Source organism: Callorhinus ursinus, unplaced genomic scaffold (assembly GCF_003265705.2).
Source record: "Callorhinus ursinus isolate GAN/ISIS: 27379988/994484 unplaced genomic scaffold, GSC_fseal_2.0 scaffold35, whole genome shotgun sequence".
NCBI lineage: Eukaryota > Metazoa > Chordata > Mammalia > Carnivora > Otariidae > Callorhinus > Callorhinus ursinus.
The window spans coordinates 7073101-7097279 of record NW_027397097.1 but is presented as its reverse complement, the minus strand read 5'-3'; the positions used below and the strand labels follow the sequence as shown (position 1 = coordinate 7097279).

The following is a 24179-nucleotide window of genomic DNA, read 5'->3' as shown; positions in this document are numbered from 1 at the left end:
TAAAAGTGAGGTGACAGAAAGTGAACGTTTGGAAAGTGGGGGATACTCTGCTTTACATCGTTTATACTCTGCTTTACATTGTTTCAGCTTATGAAAGGTTTCATTGTTTAACTCTACTTTTGGATAATGGGGGAAACTTGTATAAAGAAATTAGTTAAAGCGACCTCTGCCTTTTTGTTCTCTGTGAACTTGATACATGAATTATACTTTAAATGGTATTTTGTAATAAGGAAGTCCAGTTATTACTACCCATTTTATCCTAAGACAAGTAACTGGAACCTATTTTATTTAGTTTCTACTAGCATTTTTGCTTTATTTAGTTTTACAATTGAATTTTATCACAATTAGTGTTTATGTGATTGCATAAGTTTGTCACTAAGGGTTTTTTTTTAAGATTTTATTTATTTATTTTAGAGAGAGAGCAAGAGAGCACGTGCATGCATGGGGGGAGGGGCAGAGGAGAAGGGAGAGGAAGAGAATCTCAAGCAGACACTGCACTGAGCATGGAGCCCAATGTGGGGCTTGATCTCACGACCCTGAGATCATGACATGAGCCAAAACCAAGTCAGACACTTAACTGTTTGTCACTAAGGTTTAATTGAAGGAGCTTAACTTTGGAAAGCAAATAGATCATAACCAGTATCATGTATGACAGCTAATTTTATCATATTTCTAAAATTCTGGGTGATTTAGGGACACATTGCTGGGAATGAAACAGCACCTTATTTCATTAGCTGTGGACTCTAGTATCACACATACTTTTAGTCCTCTAGTTATTCCATGTTCTCCCTCTGTTTTGGACCTTTGTATATGTGGTTCCCCTGCTTAGAAAGGCCTTTTTCCTTTCTTTTGGCTTAGCAGCTCCCTTAGGTATTGTTTTAGAGGTCATTTGTTCCAGAAAGCTGCCTCTGATCCTACTTAGTGGGCTACATACCTCTTCTGCATTTTCTTACACTCCCTGTGATTTTTACTGTTCCACTCATCACTTTGTAATGCAATTAACTATTCTTGTCTGTAGGCGCTGGGAGGTTATCTCTTTCTTGTTCATCTTTGTGTCTTCAGTACTAAGCACAAAGCTAATAAGTAGCAAAGCCAGGATCTGATTGCACATGTTAAGGCACCAGAGGATCTTTATTATTTTCTTTGGCATAGCTGATTCCTTTTCTCTGCCCTGGGCCCTTAAAGAGACTGTAATACATTTTCAACTTTCCAAGAATCCAGTGGAAATTGTTAATTTACCAGACTACACATACAAAGAGAAACACCAAGGTTTTTTTGCTTCTGCTTAGAGTTGCATCAGCTCGGGTCCATATTGATTATCTCATGCTGATCAGAAGTATCTCTGTGATTCACTTTGTGGACTTGCAAGAGTTACACATGACTTAGTGTGGTGTGATGGGTAAAGCCCTAGGCAGAAGAGCCAGCATTTAACACATTTTGGTCCTTCTATGGCTTTCTTTGTAATTATTAGCAATTTCATGTTTAAATTACATTATCGTGAAGTATAGCAGATCCTTCCCTTCTGATGAAAGGAAGCATTCATCACTACCAAGAAAAAGCTGAGTCATCTCCCTTTACTATAGTAACTCTGCTTTTAAAGTGTCTATAAAAGCTTTCTTATACAAAAAAAACCAGATTATATTTGTGAGTTTTAACCACAACTTGAGTGGGGTTTTTTCTTTCTCTTTTGAAACTATACATTTTGTTGCAGAACCATGTGGGAACCACTGGAACAAAACAAGCATGTATGGAAGTCTTGTGAGCGTGGTGTGTACTTACTCACCTCTCATCTTTGTATCAAGCACAGGGCCTGGTGTGTAGTACACATTCAGGAAGCATTGCTAGTGAGCGAATGAAGGGCTCCCTGGAATCAGTGGCTTTACTGTTATAGGTTCAGTCCGTACAGGGAGGTAGAGGAGGACATGCCTCTGTTTTCAAGGTGTTTGTAAGATCCATACCTGTGATGTAGCTAACATCTCCTGAGCTTTCAGCACATGCCACGCACTGTGCCGTATGCTGTACCTGTATTATGTCATTTAGTCCTCCTAACTACTCTGTAAGAAAATGAGTATTATCTCTGTTTAAGGTGAAAAAATTGAGGTGCTAGGAAGTTGAGTTACTTATTCAGGATCACCCTTCAAGTCAGCGGAGGAATTGCTCTTCACAATTTACTCTGAGACCTTTATCATTCCAAAGCATGTGTCCTTAACCCCTACATGATGCTAGTCTAGAATCAGCAGACCTGGGCACTAGTCTTATCTTCACTCTTACTCACTTCAAGGCAAGTTAATTCACTTTGCTGAATCTTATCTCTAAGATGAGAAAATGATATCTAGTCTGTTTGAATCTTAATTATTTAAAATCTGCTTTTTAAAAAAAGTACTGAGTGGAGAGCTGGGGTTTGAGTACTGAGATAAATAAGAACTTAATTTTCAAGAAGTGTAGTTAATAGAGACATACGTGTGACTTGATCACATGTCTGCGAGTCAGGATCTAAACATTAGTCTTTGTGACGCCAAAGTCCTTGTTCTGAGGTCAGTGTGAAGGTGGTAGCTGAATCTGTGGGCAGGGAGGAGATCTCCCAGAGAGAGTTTGTTAATGGAGAGGAGTAGAGAGCAAAAGACAAACCTTTGAGAAGGAATCCTTGGATTTGTCCCATGGCTCTTAACCTAATGTGCAGTTTTATTTGTCCCCTTTTGTCTAGAGGTCCGCATTGCTGCTGTGGAGGCTCTCTGCATGCTGGCCCAGTCTTCACCCTCTTTTGCGGAGAAGTGCCTTGATTTCCTGGTTGACATGTTCAACGATGAAATTGAGGAAGTACGTCTGCAGTCCATACACACCATGAGAAAAATCTCTAACAATATCACTCTCCGAGAGGATCAGCTTGACACTGTCCTGGCTGTGTTAGAGGTGAGTCTTCACAGTTTGTTACTCATTTCTTCATCGGTACCCACTGAGAGCCACTTTATTTTTAAACTGGGCATTATGGGGCGCCTGAGTGGCGCAGTCAGTTGGATGTCTGACTCTTGGTTTCGGCTTAGGCCGTGATCTCAGGGTTGTGGGATTGAGCCTCGTGTTGGGCTCTGCACTCAGTGCTGAGTCTGCTTGAGACTCTTTCTCTCCCTCTGCCCCTCGCCGCCAGCATGCTCTCTCTCTCTCTCTGTCTCTCTCTTAAATAAATAAGTCTTTAAACCAGGCACTGTGCTAGGCACTGGTGATGCAGGAGTGTTTGGACAGCACAGTTCTGCCTTATCATACAGCTGCACCGAGGTGGAGGAGACTTGCTGTTCAACAGGAAACTCAAAAAAAAAAGCTTAGCATTGCTGTGATCAGGAAAGGACGGGGTTCCCTGGGGTAAGGTTGGGAGATGGGGAAGCAGGAAGGAATGCTATAGTGGACACTTGGAGGAGGAGTAGGACTTGGTGAGGCCCTTTCTTAGGAAGGAACGGTGCTGATGGTAGGGTGGAAGGGCACCAGAGGGAGCAGTGTCTATGGATCCAGAAGTAAGAGTGAGTGTGATGCATTTACGGAGTTAAAAGGCATTCACTGTAATAGCAGTGTAGAGCTGAAGTGATGGACGAGAAGTGGTTACAGATAAGGCAGGGGCTAAAGAAGAATTCTTTTCAGCTTTTGATTTGATTTAATGCTTCTAGTGAATCATAGGCTGTTATAGCCGGAACAGATCTTAGGGAATCAACTCATTCAACCTTGGAGTTTTACAGAGAAGAAAGTAATTTGTTTGAGGTCACATTGCTGGTAAGTGGCTCTGCCAGGATGTGAACACAGATTTGCCTCCCAGGCTGTACAACTCGATGTGGTTCTTGAATTATTTTTCTAAAGTGTCTGGATTTTATTTGTGAGTCCCGACGTTTTTCAGAATATTAATAAATGAGATTTGGCCTCTGGTTTCTTTCTTGTTTCGGTTTGGTTTTGGTTTTTCAGATATTGTGAAAGGGATAGCTGTTGGGTGTTTCAGTCATTAGCACTTGTTACAGATTTCTGCTCCATACTTCAGAAAACAGATTGAGTGCTTTGACTTTGAAGTTCCCTATCAATTTTCTCAGCTGCTCAGCACTTCTGGTAAGATTTTTCCTGAATTCTAAGTCTGTATTTATAATTTTTCATTTATTTTTTCCTTAGAAGATAAGTTTGCATTCTGTGCATTGTTCTCCGTGGGTGGGCTCTCTACCCTAGCCCTGCCTTTCCTTTTTCACATTCTTTCCCACCATTCCTCATCTTGAACTTGATACTGGCGTCACTCCCCTAATCATCATGCTTTTCCTCACCATTTTTCTTTCACTCTCTTTTTCCCCTCTGCCTCCAAAAACTGCCACCTTTCACCTCCTTGATTTCTGCTTATGCTCAGATCTGTATTAGGCAGCATACTCCCTAAGTAACTCCACCCCAAGTGGATTAAGTAGCAGTCCTCTGTCTTCCTGTGTCACCCTGCGTCTAGCATATATCAGGATGTTTTTTTATTATTTAATTCTTTATTTCACAAGACTGAGAGCTTTGCAGAGTCCTGGCTTCTTTCTTCTTTCTTTTTTTTATTTCTAGTGCCTTGTAGTGTCTAAAACAGGTAGATGCTCAGGAAATGTTTGCTAAATATCTGAACTCTGTTCCAAGCTATGTTTTGATGTATAGAATTGTTCACAGGGCCACAAGCATGCTTATGTATCTCTTAATTGTGGTTTCACATTTTATTGTTAATGGCAGGTTTTGTCTCAGCTCCCTCTCCCTGATGTGAATATGAGCTACCTAAGGAGAGTGACCATGTTGTACCCTTTACCGTATTGGTTTTCTCATGTATAAAGTGAGGATTATTCCACATAGTCATATGTTTCTTATAAGAATTGAGAGAGAATTCATGTAAAATGCTTAGCATGGTAGTGGTTCATAATATTGATAAAGTCATTCAAGAAACAGTTACCCATTTTTTTTTTTTTTTTTTTTTTTTTTTTTTTGCAGAGCCAGGTTCTGTGCTAGGTTCTAAGAATGTGAAAGAAGACAGTACTAGTTGTTACCTCTGAGTTGTGCACAGTTTCATAGAGAAGGCAGAAGTATAAGCCAGGAATTATAAGGTAGTGTGTAAGTAAGCGACGGAATGACATTCTAGCCAGAGTGCTGGCGTGTGGCCACAGATGAAGCCTGGGAGGGCGGAAGTGGCATAGTGTGCACAGGGATGTTGAGTTCGCATGGCTCTGAGGGAGAAATGAGTGGAGAACGGATTGTGAAGGACCTTGCGTGCCATGCTGGGGAGCCTGAGCTTTGTCCAAGAGGTGTGGGTAAGCCAAACAAGTTCCTAAACAGAACAACAATATGGTCAGACGTGGGCGCCGGTAACTATAGAGAGTGAAGAATTGAGAGACCTGCAGTCTGAAAGAGGGTTCCCAGAAAATAAGGCATGTCTCCAGTCTAGCTTTGGAGAAGAGGCTCTGATTCTTAGATTTTGCTGTGTGGATGCAGATGCATCCTTTAAACTTTTTAGTTGGATTTCTTTCATGTATTAAGTAAAACTAAATACTATAAAACTTTTGGGAGAAAGTATTTGTGACCTTGGATTAGACCAAAGTTTCTTAGATCCGCCACCAAAAACTTAATCCATAAGAGAAATAACTAGATAAATTGGACTTTATCAAAATTTAAAAGCTCTTCAAAAAGATACTTTTAAGTAATTATAAAGACAGCACAAGTGTAAGTGTATTTAATGCCATAGAACTGTACACTTAAAATGTACATTGACTGAAGATGGTAAATCTTATCTGTGTGTATTTTACCACAATAAAGAGAAATAATAGGATCAAATCAAACATATATAATGCCTTTAATGTATAAACTATACAAAAAAGGGGGGGATGGACTTGGATACAGAAACACGCATAGAAGAAAGGTGATGTGAAGACACAGAGAGAATGCCATCTACAAGCCAAGGAATGCCAGGGCTACCAGAAGCTGGGAGAGGCCTGGCATCAATTCTCCACAGCCTCAGAAGGAACCAGCCCTGCTCATACCTTGATTCTGGACTCAGGCCTCCAGAACGGAGACAATAAATTTCTGTTTTTCTTTCTTCTTTAGATTTTATTTATTTGAGAGAGAGAGAGCATGAATGGTGCAGAGGGGCAGAGGGAGAAGGAGAAGTAGACTCCCCAGTGAGTGGGGAGCCTGACATGGGGCTCGATCCCACTGAGATATGACCTGAGCTGAAGGCAGACGCTTAACCAACTGAGCCACCCAGGAGCCCCAAATTTCTGTTTTTCTAAGCCAAAGGAAAAAACATGTTTTGAAAGGACATGTCACAGACTGGGAGAAAATATTTGCAAAACATATATCTGATGATAAAGAATATATAAAGAATTCTCAAAATTCAGTAATAAGAAAACAAATCACCCGATAACAATCAGCAAAAGATTTAAACGGTACTTAAGGAAAGAAAATAAAAGTGGCAAATAATAAGCATGTGAAGCATGCTTAACATCATTAGTCATTAGGGAAATGCCGATTAAAACTACAGCAAGGTATTACAACACCACACCTATTAGAATGGCTAACCAAAACCCAAAAGAAATGCTGACAATATCAAGTTCTGTGAGGACAGGGAGCATCTGGCAAACTCAGCCACTGCTGATGGGAATGCAAAATGATACAGTCACTTTGAACGTTTTTATAAAGTTAAACATAAATTTACCATTTTATACTGCATTCCCACTCTGAAGCATTTCCTAAAGAGAATTGAAAATTTTTGTTCACACAAAAGTCTATATGCAGATATTTATTGTGGCTTTACTTACAGTATTTCCAAACTAAAACAACACAAATCCTTGAGTTGGTGAGTGTGTAAGTAAACTGAGTATATCTATACAATGCAGTAGTACTCAGTAATAAAAAGGAACGAGTTGCTGATACATGTAACAACATGGGTGAATCTCACACACATTAGGCTAGGTGAAAGTAGCCAGCCTCAATCATAGAGCATACTCTATGATTCCATTTATATGACCTTTTGGGAAAGACAAAACTGTAGCAGAAAATACATCAGTGGTTGCCAGAGACTGTGGGTGAGGGCTAGACTACAAGGGGACCCTAGGGAAGAGTTTGGTGATGGGGGTGTTTTATATCTTGATCAAGATGGTGGTTATGTAACTATACAGATTTGTTAAAGTCGTGGAAGTGTTCAAGGAGAAGGATGAATTTTACAGAATGAAAACTGTGTCAGTAAACTTGACTTAAAACAATGCTTTGGAGATCTCATTTCCACTAAAAGGTACCGAAATTCCTAAGAGAAATGGCTGATTCCAGGTCTAGTGTAGGAAATGTAACAGGATGAGCTTATAACCACCTTGTCATACAGAAAGCAATTATTAGCTCTGAAAGACCTCTAGGATCAAATCAGAAAGACCCAGGAGACACATCATTAAGGGGCATAACACATCATTATAGATATATTATTAAGGACTATAACTGCAAATATGTTTAAATTCATGATTTTATAATGATACTTAAAACACTGCATTAGTCATCTTTGGAAGATGCTTAGTAATCAGCTTCTTATTTTGGAAACTGGTAAATTAAGGAATCAAGCATTAATCCTTCTTTTTCCTATACAAACTGAACTTCATGATAACCAGCTAGTTGATAAGGGGAAGTTTCTTTTTATAGGAATATTCCAGTTAATAAATTAAAGAAGAATGATAGGATTTATACATCACTGTTTTACAACTTTAGTGAGTTGGTAGATCTAGGCAGTGATCACCAGTGGTTACTAACCTCACAAAAGAGAAACAGACATCATATAGTTCCCGAGGGAAGTACACCGTACCACCTGTGGAGTGGTCTTACAAAAAAAAAAAAAAAAATTGAACGTGACTCTAATCAAGCCTCTAAATCTAACAACCATCACAGGATATACAGGGAAGAAATTACAGGGGGAGACATGTGAGATATACAGTGATTTTCATATATTAAAAGATGCTTAAGGAGCATACTGCTGAATTGCAATGTGTGGACCTTAGTTGGATCCTGACTAGAACAAACAAACTTTCTGAGTCAGTTGGAGAAATTTGAGTACTGACTGGATATTTGATATTAAGCAGTTACTACATTTTTAGGCGTGGTACTGGTTTTGTGGTTTTTTTTAAAATAAGGAATCATCTTAAAAAATATGTTTATGGAAATATTTACCAATGAAATGCTATGATTTCTCTGACTGGCTTCAAGGTAATCTAATTGGGAGGGGTGGGTAGAGGTATAGATGAAACGTGATTGGCTATCAGTTAATTGTTGAAACTGAGGGATTTATTCTCTCTCCTTTTATATATGTTTCAAAATGTCTGTATTAAAAAGTTCTGAAGAACTGAGAACAAATGCTATAAAGATAGCCAAGAAGAATAGAACTGATACGCATCCATGTCTTTTAGCATTAAGAAGTTATTGTGACCTTTTCCAATCGTTTTGGTGAAGTAGAGCAGGTGTCAGGAAGGGAAGGGGCCATTTCTCCAACATCATCTTGTAACACTGTCTTTTTATTTACTCTGCGCTAGCCATATGGGCTTCCTTGCTGTTTTTCAAACATGCTTCCTCTTCATGGCCTTTATTTTTGCTGCTCCCTTTCCTTAGCCTGTGCAAAATATCCTACCTGTCCCAGTAGTCTTAGCTCTACCTGCTTTATAGTGTCTGCATCGCACTCACCAGTATCTGACCTCTATAAATACATACTTTTGTCTTTTCACTAGAATGAAGCTCCTGAAAGCTGAGATTTGATTTTAATTGATGCTATGTCCCTAGCATTTGGTACATAGTAGGTGCTTGGTAAATGTTTGACTGTTTAATAAGTGTTCAATAAATGTTGAGTTTATATGAATGAATGAGCCAATGAATGAAGTCTTCAAATCTGAGTTCATGCGTTACCTCTTGTGTGAGGTCTTTTCAACTCCTAGCCTCTCCCCTCCGAGAAAATTCAGAGGCTCTTTACCCTATAGTCCCATTGTAACTTGTATACTCTCCCGTAATAGCTGATTCACAGTGACTGCTTTTGTTGTTGTTGTTATTATTATTATTGCCTTTTTTTAAAGGATTCATCCAGAGATATTCGAGAGGCTCTCCACGAACTTTTATGCTGTACTAACGTTTCAACCAAAGAAGGGATTCATCTTGCCCTGGTGGAGCTGCTGAAAAATTTAACCAAGTACCCTACTGATAGGGACTCCATATGGAAGTAAGGACTTTTTTGCTCATTTGCTCACTGAGTCCAATAATGTGGTAAATGTATATTGAATTATTCAGTGGATCCTCATAGATTGATGGTATGGCCCTCAATTTTGCCTTCAATTTAGAAACCTGATTCAACTTAACACTCAGGAGTCTGATTCCTAAATTGAATACCACATTTTAGATTACTTATTTATTTGTCCATCCATCCTCCTGGCAGATAGTATGTGCTTGCTACTGTACACTCACTATGTGCCAAGCCCTGTGGTACGTGCTGCAGGTACGGAGATGAGGATTAGATTCCTTTTGCTCTTTTATACTGTTAATCACTTCTTTGTCTGTTTTGCATTGTATACAGGATCACAGCTATCATTGTACAGATTAGAGGCAGGACTGGCACTTTGTCTACAGATGGAAAATCACTATCATTTTTTTCCCTGTTTACTGCTCCTTTTACTGACTAGAGTCAAACTTAACATTGTTCATGAATTCCCATTTGAGGGACTACTTGCATACATTTATTATAAAATGTTTGTAATCGTGCTCCACATATTTAAGTGAGCTTATGTGATGAGATCATTCCAATGGTATAGTTGATTGGATTTTCGGAAAAATTTGTTACTAAAAGTAGAAAAACTGTGGGTCAGATCAGGTACTTGCAAGATCTATTAAAAACTGAAAATACCAGGGGAGTCTTCAAGGAGCACTCAGTCCTTTGGGGTGTGGGGGCTGTAGTGGGGAGAAGCACCTGTATTGGTATCTGTAGTTCTGGGGTGACACAGAAGGAATGATTAATTCTGCTTGATGGAAGGGGTTGTGTTTCATAGAACATTCTTCTCGCTTTAAAATAAGATATGTGGTTATTTGGTTCACCCAGAATATTTATTTAAGACTGTCTTTACTGGGTGATTGTAGACAGAAAGCTCCTTCATCTTATAGTGCTCCAAAAGATTTTGAAATTACCTATTCTAATTATCATTTGATTTTTCATCTCTTTCCATGAAGGGTGGCTTTACTTAGGAATACCAAAAAAGGATGTGATAAAAGAGTGAAGGAATAGTCACAGTGGCATGTTTTTAAGGCATTTTTAAAGATACATACATGAAAGCTTTGAAGGAGGTAGTTTGTTCTGTTTACATAGCTTTCATTCAACAAATGCTTATGGAGCACTCGGCTGTATAACCCAATCGCTGTGTTAGGTGTTGTGGAGAGTTAAAAATGGATTCAATTCAGAGGCCTAGCCTTCAAATAGCAGGGAGGGAGAGAAGTAGGAAATACACGGGTCGGGAGGTAGATGAGTAGAAAAGATATTACAAGTCAGAATTGAAGTCCAGTTTCAGAGAGGCCCAGATGCTCGGGCAACCCGAATAGAATAGGAGATAAAATAAAGGAATGGTATCTGGAGGCCAAACAACAAGATTTACAATGTCCCCTGAAACACAGTGAATAAAAGGTCTGAGAGACTTCAGAAAATTAGTGCATTAAGTTCTTTCACACAGAAGGAAAAGCAGAACTGGGGAAGAATATACTTTCCTAACAATATCAGGTGTTTTTTGGTTTTTCTTTTTTAAAGATCTGTTTCTTTGACAGAGACACAGTGAAAGAGCAGGGGGAATGGGAGAGGGAGAAGCAGGCTTCCCGCTGAGCAGGGAGCCCGATGCGGGGCTCGATCCCAGGACCCTGGGACCATGACCTGAGCCGAAGGCAGATGCTTAACGACTGAGCCACCCAGGCGCCCCAATATCAAGTGTTTTAAATGGGATACCTATCATACTGCGTATAGCCATCAGTTTGTTCATGGTGCTTGTTTTTGCTCTCTTTCCAGTCTGTTTGTTCTCCAGTCCCTGGGGAAGTCCCATCTCCTTTTTGAAACCTCTGATCATGGTCATCTCCTCTACCTTTGACAGGTGGAAAGCAGAGTATCATTCATTTGACAGTTCATTAACTTGTAGTGTTCGTCATTTTTGCCCCAGCTGGATTATAAATTCCGGAAGAATAGAAATAAGGATTTATATTTCTTTCCAATTCAGCACACCTTCTAAACCAGAACTTAACAAAAGATAATAAAAATCATAGTTACCAGTGCATGTATAGTTCTTTATAGCTTATAAAGGGTTTTTTTTTTTGTCGTCATAATAGCTACTTAATAATACCTAATTGAGTTCTTAACTATGTGACAGACTCTTTGCTGAGTACTTTTTATTCATTATCTCATTTAATCCTTATAGCAACTGTATGAGATAATGATTTTTAATCCCATTCTGTAGGTGAGAAGCATATCCGCCCAAGGCTACACAGTTACTGATTTTCATGTTTCAGGTCAGGTCACTTCTGATTTCAGAACTTCACCCAGGATATCAGTTATAATGCTTTTGCCTACAAGTAATAGAAAATCTGATTAGAAGTGGTTTAAACAGTAAGGTCTAATTTTTTGGCATAACAAGTCAGAAAGTCGGTTTTAGGATTGGTCATTCAACAGCTTAACAGGGTTAGCACTGTGGTTTCTTTGCAATTCCCTTAGCTTTTTTTCTCATAGTTGCAGGATGGCTGCCTCATAGGACAGTATCTTAAGGCAGGAAGGAAAGAGCATTCCCTCTCACACATTTCTCTTTTTCGCCAGGAGAACATTCCTGAGTAGCTCCCCACCAAACTTTCTTTTTTGCTCCTTTGACCAGAAATGGGTCACTGTACTACCTGCAAAGGAGTCGCTTTGGGAGAAATGGGAAAATGGGAGTGGGATTGCCATAATGGGTTTAGACCAATTGTGGTTGAACCCTTGGGCTGAGCCTACCTTCTTTGAGCACCTACCCAATACCTGAGTAAAATCAGGGTTCTTTTGGCAAGGAAGTTGGAGAAAATGGCTGTTGGTTAAATAACCAGCAGTAACTTATGCCATACCAGCTCTTTAATTTTCATAATAGCAATTTTTTTAGATGAACTGAGTTCCAGAATAGTTGAATGACTTACTTGAGGTCATAGAGGTAGCAAAAATGGGTGGTTGGGAATTTGCATTTCTGAATCAGGTTTTCTGATTCCAATCCCCAGTACTTTTTAAAGCGTTTATTAAGTTACTAAGGTGGGCTCTCGTTTTGTTTGTTTCAGATGCTTGAAGTTTCTGGGAAGTCGGCATCCAACCCTGGTGCTTCCCTTGGTGCCAGAGCTCCTGAGCACCCATCCGTTTTTTGACACAGCTGAACCAGACATGGATGATCCAGCTTGTATCCTCTGTGCTTAGGACAGACTGGACTGATTTGGTGGGGTGTTTTGGCATCTTTTTCTGCAGTGTAGCTTGGAAGGGGAGGTCCTGAGTTTAATTTTTTTCATTTCTTTTACTTAAGGGTATATCCTGAGGGAGCCTAATAGTTATTATTCTTAACTCTCATTCTTGTTTTCACAGTAATTCACATTTGCTATTTAATACTAACGTTTTTAGTAGTAGTTTTTTTTTTGCCCTTTCTTGAGCACTTATTATATTCCACACTGTTTCATGCTTTATACATTTACCACTATCTTCCAAACACCCCTGGAAAGAGGTATTATTCCTAGTTTACAGATGAGGAGACTGAGGCTTAGAGAGGCTAAGTAACTCTCCAAGCAGTACGTGTGGGATTCAAAGCCAGACATCGTTGTTTTTTTGTTGTTGTTTTTGTTTTTGTTTCTGTTTTTTTTTTGTAAGATTTTATTTATTTATTTGTCAGAGAGAGGGAGAGCACAAGCAGTCTCCCCGCTGATCAGGGAGCCCAATGCAGGGCTCAGTCCCAGGACCCCGGGATCATGACCTGAGCCGAAGGCAGACGCTTAATGACTGAGCCACCCAGGCGCCCCCATCCTTGATTTCAAAGCCTATGAACGACCAACCTACCTTCCTTCCTTCCTCTCTCTCTCTTTCTTTTTTTAAAGATTTATTTATTTGAGAGAGAGAGAGACCACATGCATGGGAGCAAGCAGGGGGAGGGGTAGAGGGAAAGAATCTCAAACGAACTCTGGGCTGAGCCTGGAACCTGACGTGGGGCTCGATCTCACGACCCTGAGATCATGACCTGAGCCAAAACCAAGAGGTGGACGCTTAACTGACTGAGCCACCAAGGGGCCCCAACTTAAGACCTTTCTTAATCTGCAGCCTGAAGAGGGGATGGGTTGAGCTTGGCTGTAGGATTACTTTGCCTCTGATACAAGTTCAGTGAGTTTGTGGTAGCCACAGGCAGCATGCCTTGCAATTGGATTGTTTTCCAGTAATGGAAGGTGAGGTTTAAGGGATATTTATTGAGATGCAGAGATCAGCCAAATAACTGGCTGTCATAGGATGACCATTGTATTCTCGCTTCATTCTGTTTATTTCCACACTGTGTTTGGAGAAATTTTTAACAGTTTGTTTAATTGATGCACTAATCAATGTCTAACTTCATGTTTACCTTTGAGAAAGGTATATCCCAGACCTTACCTCTAAAGGTTCAGTACTTATAGCTGCTTGAAATTCAGTTCATCAGAGAGGGGCTTAGGGGCTAGATGTTATTACAAACCTCACACGATGTATTGAAGTGCTCAGAAATCTGAGGGCCCTTTTTACATTAAAAAAACATTAAACACTGGGCACCTGGGTGGCTCAGTTGGTCAAGTGACTGCCTCCGGTTCAGGTCATGATCCCAGGGTCCTGGGATCGAGCCCCACATCGGGCTGCCTGCTCAGCGGGGAGCCTGCTTCTCCCTCTCCCTCTGCCTGCCACTCTCCCTGCTTGTGCTCTCTCTCTCTCTCTCTCTCTCTCTGACAAATAAATAAATAAAATCTTAAAAAAAACATTAAACACTTTTGGAAGCCTGTTATATTAAGATACATTTCTGGGCAGTTGGAAGGTGATGTTATTTGGGAAATATTTTTGGCTGTAAGTAAAAGAGATTGCCCCCAAACGTATCTTAAACAAATTAAGATTTTTTACTTTTCTCCAAGGTAAAAGAAATCTGGAGGTACACAGTCTGCTGCTGGTATAGCAGCTCTACATTATTCTTGGTGATCCAAGCTCCTGTCTTCCTGTTCCTGCCATTTTCACTTGTCCAGCATTGCTGCCGGAGCTCTGATCATCAGGCCCAGGTTCTCAGCAGAAAGTTAGAGGATATTTGTAGTCAAATCAGTATTCTGTTAGCAAGGAAAAAAGGAAGAATGGATATTGGGTAGGCAACTAGCAGTCTCTTCTTTAGGGATCCATACAGAAGATTGGAAACTATGTTTATCTTTTAATTTCTGATTTTCCCTCTGTTATAGAATTAATATACATAGAAAGTCCAAAAAATTGAAAGAAGAAACTTTGTACTTAATGTCCAAAGTCCTACTAGTCAGAATAATGGACCACTAGTATTTCAGTGTATGTCCTTTTTTAAGGCCTGGAGTCGGGATTTTGCTGTTTTGTTTTTTTTTTAACATCGTTGATCTCATCGTCAAATACGTGATAATAGATTGCTGCTATTGTACCCTCTGTATATGTTAGAGCCTGCGTTTTCACTTAAGACACGATGCTTGTAATACAGTATTATAAAGTCTTCCTACGTAGCAGTTTTAATGATTGCATAATACTCCATCAAGTAGATGAAACAAAAGGTGTATGGTCAGTCTCCTGGTTTGAGACATTTAGGTTGTTTTTGATTATTTGCTATTATAAATGATTCTGTACTCTATGATTACTTACTTAGAGTAAAATCTGAGATGTAGAATTACTCACCATTCAAAAGACTTTTACTGTCTAGTGCCAAATTGTCCAAAGATCCTGTGCCCGAATGTACTTTAGTCAGCCATGTACCGGAAGTTTCTGTGTGTTACTGTTCTCTGCATGATTGGGCATTATTTTAAAAAAACCTTCAGTGAGTGGGGTAATGTATCTCTTTGTTTGAATTTGCATTTATTTGTTAGAAGATTGTCATTTAATAAGACTTTTGAGGGTGGGAATTGGCATCAGATTCTGGCCAAGCTCAACCTTTTAAACCTCCAGGTTTACTTAACCCACTCATCCCTCAGACATTGCAGTTTTGGTTCTTATTTTTAATGCTGCAAAAACCTGTCCAACAATGCCAGCACTGTTCTCAGATCATACCTTCAGGCACTATGCCTACCTCCGAGACAGTCTTTCTCATCTTGTTCCTGCCTTAAGGGTATGTTGAAAACAATTTTTGTCATTATTTTTGGTGTTTTGATTTTGGGTTCTTTGTGGTTGTTAAATAGCAGAAAGCACACTATATTTTCTCTGAAAACACATTCATTCATTCTCTTTCTCTCTTGGGCTCTCTCCCACTGTTTTGTACTTTTGCTTCTGTATCCATTACTTTTTAAGAAGATTCATATTCTAAATGTCCCTGAGTTATTGATTATGTTATGTTAGGCAAGAAAAAGGAATCTGGAACAATATGTTCTAGACCAAGGATTAGATTGTGCAACATTTTAACAATTACATAAAGCCAAAATTCTCAACAAGTTCATTTTTTAATAGTAAAAACTTTGTTACTTTTAAAAACCTTAGCGATACAGAAAGAACTTTTTAATGAACTGCGAGAATAATGGCAAACACTGAAAGCTAACTGTGTGCAGGCACTTTTCTAAGCTCTTCATTTGCGTTAACTCATCCCTGTTTAGGTGACTCTCAGTGACTTTATTTAACATAATATATGTACATGGTTAGAAAATCTAAACTGTCTAAGCTACAAAATTAAAAGTGCAATCCTCTTTGCTCTCGTCCATCCCTTTCTTGAAAGGTAACCACTTTTAGCAATAAGAACAAGAATTATAATTATCATCCTATAAAATGTTTTTATAGCATGCTATGTAAATTTGGGAATAAGCCATCATTTCCCTATGAAGTGAAAGATCAAATAAAGTTTAAAATAAATGTGACAACAGATTGATTTTTAGTCCCATTTCTGTGGTTAGCTAACTGAAGTTAGAATAGAATAGAATATTATTCCATTCTCTTTTCTTTTTCTCCTTGCAGCTTGGGGTTATGTTGTGTAGACCGTATCGACTCACTCTCTCTCTCTCTCTCTCTCTCTCTCTCTCTCTCTCTCTTTCTCTTTCTCCCACTGAAGCTGGGGAGCAAGAGGAAGGTTATTTATGGAATCACTTCACCTGTGTTTCCCTTTCCTGTGTGTTTGACTCACATTTTTTTTTTCCTGGTTTCTTCGTGTTACCAGAAGCCGAGCCACAGAAGTTGACGGTGCTGTAACCCTACTATGTTTGCTTAGTTACCAGGGAGAAAACTAGTGTCATCGGCTGTTTCCCCCAGTATCATGCCTCATGAGGACCCTTCCCATCAGTTCCTGCAGCAGAGCCTTGAAAGAGTGTACAGTCTTCAGCACCTGGACCCTCAGGGAACCCAGGAGCTGCTGGAGCTCACCATCAGGTAAGGTGACCGTCCGTTTGCTTTGACAGAGTTATGGACACTTGTTATGCTCAGCTGAGCTGTTTTGATTTGTAGTGTTGGCTACAGGCTAGTTTTTCTGAGTCTGTTGGCCTGCACTCACACAGTTTTATGACCTGTTTATATTTGCATTAGATTGGAGTTTGAGCATATTACAAAAAAAAGCTCTTTGTGTTCATGACTGCTTTGATGATGAGTGGAAAACTGAAGAGTTACAAAAAAAGCTATTTTTAATTTTTCTTTCCTTGTGTATAATTAGGATGGGTGATAGAAAATGTAAAGGAACAGTGGCTTATCTGGGAGGAAAGGTTAATTCTTTCTTGCAGGGAGGGCAGAGCTAAGATGTTTATCAAGGCCCTATGCCCATTCTTTCTCCATCTTCTGCATCAAGTGGTTTCTGCCTAAATATCCAAACTCTAACTATCCCCTCTGTTTTCCAGACCGCAGGAAAAAGCAAGAGCAGGGGAAGGGCATCATTTCTACCCTCACCCCCTTTTATTTTTATTAATTTTATTTTATTATGTTATGTTAGTCACCATACATCACCAGTTCTCGATGTAGTGATCCACGATTCATTGTTTTCATACAACACCCAGTGCTCCATGCAGTACGTGCCCTCTTTAATACCCATCACCGGGCTAACCCATCCCCCCAACCCCCTCCCCTCTAGAACCCTCAGTTTGTTTCTCAGAGTCCATAGTCTCGCATGGTTCATCTCTCCTTCCGATTCCCCCCCTTCATTTTTCCTTCCTTCTCCTAATGTCCTCCATGCTGTTCCTTATGTTCCACAAATAAGTGAAACCATATGATAATTGACTTTCTCTGCTGGACTTATTTCACTTAGCATAATCTCCTCCAGTCCCATCCATGTTGATGTAAAAGTTGGGTATTCATCCTTTCTGATGGCTGAGTAATATTCCATTGTATATATGAACCACATCTTCTTTATCCATTCGTCTGTTGAAGGGCATCTCGGCTCTTTCCACAGTTTGGCTATTGTGGACATTGCTGCTATGGACATTGGGGACTCACCCCCTTTTAAAGACACTTCCCCAAAGTTGCATGTTCTAATTTTCCTTGCATCCCATTGACTAGGACTTAAGTCAGATGGCCATATCTAGCTGCTAGGAGGTAGGAATGCAGTCTTTATTCTGGGTGACCAGTGCTTAGTTAATACTTGGTGGCTCTGATAGGAAGAAGGGGGGGATATTGGGGAACAACCAGCGGACTCTTCCAGACCTTATTAGGATGTCCTGAATGATAGGAAATGAATTGAAATCTATTTGCCTTTAACAAAAGCAGTATCTGTCTGCTTTTGTGAATAAGGTTTGTGGCAGAGTTGAGTAGCTCCATGGACACTGTATGGCTACAAAGCCTAAAATATTTACTATCTGACCCTTTACAGAAGAAGTGTGCTGACCCTGAAGTGATGCTTCAATCACATTTTTTTCTTCCGCTACCTTAACAAAGCAATTAGTTTTAGAGGCCAGTGTCTGAAGTTGTTGGCCCCAAGCCCAGGAAAATAAGCTCCACTTTCTGACTCATCCCCACCTAAATAAACATTTAGGTTTTGTTCTTGACATTTGTTATCCTGTTGGCACTAAAGCAAGTACAAAATGCACAAAAGCAAGCCAGTTTGGTTTAGCCACAGTGCTGGCTCTTAGTGGGTGCTCAGTAAACACCTGTTGGTCTGCCTTGCCTGCATGTTCTGGGGATAGTCCTGCTGGGCTTCAGGCTGGTGAGACCACTGGTTCTAGTGCTGTGGTCAGTCCTGGGTACTGTTTCTAACTTGAGTGCATTCTGACGAGGGTGGCCAGGGTGGTGAAAGCCAGAAAGGAAAGCAGATGGTGGAGTAGTTATTGATGACCTACTCTGTTTTACAAACATTATTGCAGTTAGAAGTTGTTACCATTTCACAGAGAAGAAATGACAGTTTGGGGAGGTGAAGCAATTTGCTAAAAAAGTAGCAAAATCAGGCTTTGAATCTGGTTTTGTTTGACTCTAAATTTGAGGCTTTGTGACATGTTGCAGTGAAGGGGATTCCTGTTAGATCAGGAGACCCCTGGGGTTCTACATGTGGAAAAGTGAAATATTAGAATTTCATTCAGAAGTTTCTCTGATTAGGACTCTGATCACTTACTTGTTGGTACTAGTTTAAAACAGACTTCACCGTCCTACGCAAGCCATCCCCTTTGTTGTAATCCTAGCAGTTATTTAATCTAATGGAATCTCACCTATAGGAAAGTGTGCTTCGGTTAGGGCTCCAGGAGATGATTTGTTTGTTTCTAGAATTTGACATAACTCTTTGTCTTCACCATTGTACCTTGGGTACCATATAGGAGCTCATTAAATATTTGTTGAGAACTGTCGCTGTGATGGCTTAACCAGGAATGAAGACTTTTAAGATTTTTTATAGATGACATTTTCTTCTGGCCATATCACACCTCCAGATGCATGTAGATTTGATGTTTGTAAGGCTCTGCTGTCCTTGATCATAATAAGAGCTGCTGTGTTCAAAGTGCTTATACGTACCCACTCTTCTAAGTGCTTTATGAGTTGAATTTGGAAACAATTTTATGAAAAGTACCCCATTTTTAAAATGAGTCAGGGAGCTGGGGGTCATTCATTTGTTATATGGTTTTTGAAAATCCATCATATGCTAAGCAGAAGGGGCACGGTAGTAAACAAAATAGTCTTTGCTGCAAGGGATCATACAAGCTGGTTGGGGAAGTAGCTAATAAGTAAACAAGAAATGTAATATTGTGCTTTTCATGCTGCAGTATGGGAAGTTCAGGGTTCTCTAGGAAAACAGAAAGGGGGCACCTTAGCCCCTCCTTAGATGGCTAAGCAGTTACCAGAAGAATGAATAGAAGTTCATCAAGTGAAGAAGGGAGAAGACTGTCGAGGACAAAAAATAGCAAGGTCCTGGACTAGAACGTAGGTTTAACTAGCCCTTCCGTCTGGTCACACTGCTCTGTTTCTGGTTTACAGTTTGTATGACACAAAGCGTCTAGTATAATGAGATTTAAAATCCAGAGGAATTGGTTCAAGCCTTAGTTTTTATCATTTCCTAGGTACATGATCTTGGGCCTCAACTCCCTCATCTGTAATTTGAGGGTACTGTGAAGCTGGTCATAGGACTATGGTGAAGATCATTATCATGACATGTGGAAAGTATTTTGAGAATAGCAGTTATGTAGATAATAGTCATTTATGAAATTTTTGTTTTAAATTTAAATTGTGAAAAAAATTAAAAGTAATAAAATTTAAATTGTGGCTCATTTGACACGGTACACATGCTCTCAATATTTTGTAAGTAAACCTCTCCAAACTTTATAAATGCTTATTGCCATCATGTGGACGAAGGATTGCTGAAGTGTGTGTTCCTGGGAGGGGCACTTTTGCCCCCCCCAAATCGCATTTGTAGAAATGTGGCTTAATATGCATCTGGTTTTAAATCGGTTTTCGTGTCATTTGTATTTGCTGTAGTTCATAAATAAATGAAAAGAGTTTAATACCAAATAAATAAATGAAATATAATATGATAGTCTTTTGGTTTTTTTTAAAAACTTTTGGAGTTCAGCCAGACCTGAGTTCAAGGCCTGTTTTTGCCACTTATTAATCCTGTGACGTTGGGCAAACCACTTAAACTCTGATCTGCCCTTTCATTCTCAGTGAAATAGAATTAATTGCAATTCACATTGTCAGGATTAAATGGGCTCAAGTAAGGAAACACCTAGCACACCTAGCATAGTGCACACAGAAGGTGATCTTTGTACCTTTCTCATTTAAGAGTTCATGGTTTCTGGAGGGATGTTTAAACTTAGGCTTCCTGAGGATTGTGGGCATAAAGAGGTACAGAGAGGAAACAGTAGGATAACAGCATTTTGTCCAGGACTAGCAAGTTTCTTTTTTTCCTCATACAGTAGTTCAGATTTCCCATGGCTGGTTGGCTTACATCTTGTTCTGTGCAGTTGAGAACAGTTGCTTCAGTGCAGGGGCTGTAGGATAGATTACTACCTGGTGGCTGCCAGCTAATGTATAGTCAGCTGGTCAGTGTTGTCTGTCATTGAAACAGAAGGCAAAATCTTCCTAGAGAGGAAACGGTTCAGAAATAGAGTGATTCGGGCTATCTTTGCAAGGGAGACATCAGAGATGTGAAAGAGAGAGACCAGCTGGCTACCTGTGCAGTGTTTCACAGGTGTGGTTCACTAGGACATGGTCTTGCCTTTCATTGTGCTGGATTCCAACACATGAGTAGGCTCTCCAGGAACCTTTCAAGACACCAGAACTCGCAAGAGATGATACATAAGCTGCAGGCCCCAATTTCTTCAGTCACTTTGGGAATAATTCATTTTGTGTCCCTTCCTCTCCTTCCTGACACTAAGGTCTGTAGGACGCAGCGTTAGCTATTAGAAATTTTTTTTTTGGATTAAATTAGTTCTTTATGTTTACAATTCATAACACGGAAAGCCTACTGAGTAAAATTTCATGAAGGCATTGAGGACACAGAGCGTGAGATTAGAAGGAGGCGCTTAGTCAAATGGACAGTTTTGTATACAAAACTATTGTGAAAACTTTATGTTACGCTATTTTGAAGCTTTTTATGTTATGCCAACCCTGCAGCTCTGCTTCCCTTCCCAAATCATCAGATTTTCCACAGCTATCATTTCCATATGAAAATTTGATGTTGCCATTAAAAAACAAGATAGCTTTCCATGAATGCTTTCTGAGATGGATTAGTAGGGGACACACACACACACACACACACACACACACACACACACCTACCTCTCCCCAAAAAAGAAGAAAGAAAAACAACGGAGTTTTTTTTGTAGATGTGTCGTGTATCCCCAAAAGAAAGAAAGACAAGAAACTGGTAATGGTGGTTGCCTCTGGGAAGGGTGTACTGGTTCGTGGCACCCTGGGATAGGAAAGTGAACTAATTTAGTTGCATATCCTGTAGTATCTTTTGAATTCTGTTACCTTATTGGTTTAATTCTATTCCTAGGTATATATTATCTATTCAAAAAATTAAAAATTTTAAATCAGTAATTCCAACCCCCACACAACTGTTTGATTTGTGTGTGTCACTTTCTATTTTCTTGCCTCCAGGCAGCTGGGTTTTATGTTTTTGCAATCACTTTGTCTGTACCACTATCCAGCTAGGATGCTTTTGGCTTCAGGTATCTGGGAAGCCTCATCTCAGACTAGCTTACAGTGGCTTTTTATTTTCTCATATGAATAGAAATCTGAGGCAGTTCTAAGTATGGTATGGTCAAGTAGTTCATTTATATGATTAAAGACCCAATTCTCTGTCTCTTTGGATTTTTCTTTTCCTCAGCATTTGCTTTATCCCAAGGCTTTTTTCTTTTAGAGTTATAGTACGGCTGCCCGTGGCAATCAGGACCGTAAGTGCTCTTGTTCAGTCTAGGGCGTGACAGAGATGGAGACAGACCACTATCAGACCTGCTCCAAGCATGGAATACAAGTCCTTGAATTAGGCCTGAGAAGGCCAACTTATTAGGTCACATAACCAAGGAGATGACATATACTAATTGGCTTAGTTCAGTCAGACTCTACCTGGGAATGGGTTTGAGGATACCTTCCCTTGAACAAAATCAGGGTTCAGTTAGTGAGGAAGACATAAAGAATGGCTAACTGGGTAGGAAGCCAACAAAGCCTACTACAGTATCTTAAAAAAAATTTTTCCTGATGATACAAAAGATACTCATCTGTTATGTTAAAACACTTGGAAAATAAAGCACAGTTGGGAGAAGGCACTAAAAAGCACCCTCATACCTCTATCCAGAAAACCACTTTGCTGTATTTTTCTCCTACATATAGTTTTTCTGTAGTTAAGGTCATATACCTTATTACTGTTTCATATTTTAACATCTGTAGAATATTCCACTATAATTGAGGAATATTGTGGAGCATAAAGCATTTCATTTTTGTTGGATATTTCTTTTAGAATTCCTTCTCAGCATAAAGCTACTTATCAAAATATTTGACCATATGTATGACTTTTAAAACAGTACAGTTTTACTTAATTTTATCAGCTTAACTGCTATCGAAGCATGAGTGAACCAGTTTCATTATAACCACTCCAGCATTGGGTGCTGTCATTTAAAAATTTATGACCAATTTACTAGTTATAAAATGGTAAAATGCTTTTTTAAAAAGATTTTATTTATTTATTTGAGATAGCACAAGCAGGGAGAGGGACACGGGGCTTGATCCCAAGACCCTGGGATCATGACCTGAGCCACGCAGGTGCCCCTAAAATGGTAAAATGCTTTTGACATGATCTTTATATGGCTGTTACTATCCCTGTCCATTGTTGGCCTTGGGGTTTTCTTTACTGCAGGGATCTGCAAAGACTTGGAGAACTTCAGTCTGAACTAGCAGGAGTCGCTGACTTCTCTGCTACCTATCTTCGGTGTCAACTTCTTCTCATCAAGGTTGGTTTGGATCCGTTATGTTTGTGATTGTGATTATTATGTGCATAAAGTGCATATGAAAACACTTTAATGGACTCAGCAGTTCTTGAGGCCAGAAGTGGAAAAATGTAGTCTTATACAGCTGCTTAGCAGTGAAGAAATTATGTACTCTGCAGTGTAATTATATTAGTCTCTAATTAAAGAATTGTTAACTCATGTGGGAATTTAAATTTTTTTAATTTGGGAGAATTCTTTTATCCTTGTATAATTAGAGAAGATTGGATAATCATTTTCATTAGAATCCTAAGGATTTTTCATTTTTTTTAATAATTTGATTAGCATATGCAACTTTTATATTATTTTCTTAAAATGCCAATTTCACTTTGCCCACGTCTTACAAGGCAAAGGTTGATTTCACTGCTCTTAAAATGGCCACCTTGCTGACATTTTGTATTAGGTAGTCAGGTTGTATATATACACACACAAAATTGGTAGCCAAGAAGCTGTTTTAGTTTGCTGAGTTGAAAACGTGTTAAATTAGTTCAGTAGCTTTCAGCTTTTGCAGCAGAGTTCTGCTCTAAATTTAGGCTTAGGTTTTGGAGATCCCTTCTCATTTGATAAGTCTTTATCCTGGCTTTAATTCCAGGTGTTGTTAGTAATTATGATATTTGACCAAAGTCAGAATAAATGGAGTCATTAGAAATTATTTCTCACTGTAAGATGTGTAAGCTTAGGGCTTTGCAGATATGTGTATATACGTGGAAGTGGGTGTGTACACTGAAATGGGTTGGGATTTAAACAGCTCTTGTTGGCTAGATAGATTTTTTTCAAATGTATACACCTGTGTAACCAACACCATAGTCAAGGTATAGAACATTTTCATTATCCCACAAAGCTCCTCCGTGCCCCTTTGCAGAGTTGTTTGGCCTTTCCAAGCTTCTGTGAAACAGGGCTGATAATAATTCTACGTAGGTAAGGGTTGGTAACAAGCAAGGTATGTGAGAGCCCTTTGCCTAGTGTCTGATACATAGTGCGTGCCATGTCAGTGTTGGTCTTTCTGAATTTCTTTCTTTTCTTCCTTCCTTCCTTCCTTCCTTCCTTCCTTCCTTCCTTCCTTCCTTCCTTCCTTCCTTCCT

General features: G+C 39.5%; 1 protein-coding gene across 1 annotated transcript in view; it reads left to right on the top strand.

Annotated features, from left to right (window-relative positions):
* INTS4 (integrator complex subunit 4) overlaps nucleotides 1-24179 on the top strand; it is a 116573-nt gene that overhangs the window by 71829 nt on the left and 20565 nt on the right. The window contains exons 11-16 of the mRNA XM_025894321.2: nucleotides 2705-2910; nucleotides 9069-9211; nucleotides 12307-12422; nucleotides 15208-15341; nucleotides 16425-16582; nucleotides 22971-23064. Coding sequence (XP_025750106.1) covers nucleotides 2705-2910; nucleotides 9069-9211; nucleotides 12307-12422; nucleotides 15208-15341; nucleotides 16425-16582; nucleotides 22971-23064 — 851 coding nt within the window. The remainder of the gene's footprint in view (nucleotides 1-2704; nucleotides 2911-9068; nucleotides 9212-12306; nucleotides 12423-15207; nucleotides 15342-16424; nucleotides 16583-22970; nucleotides 23065-24179) is intronic.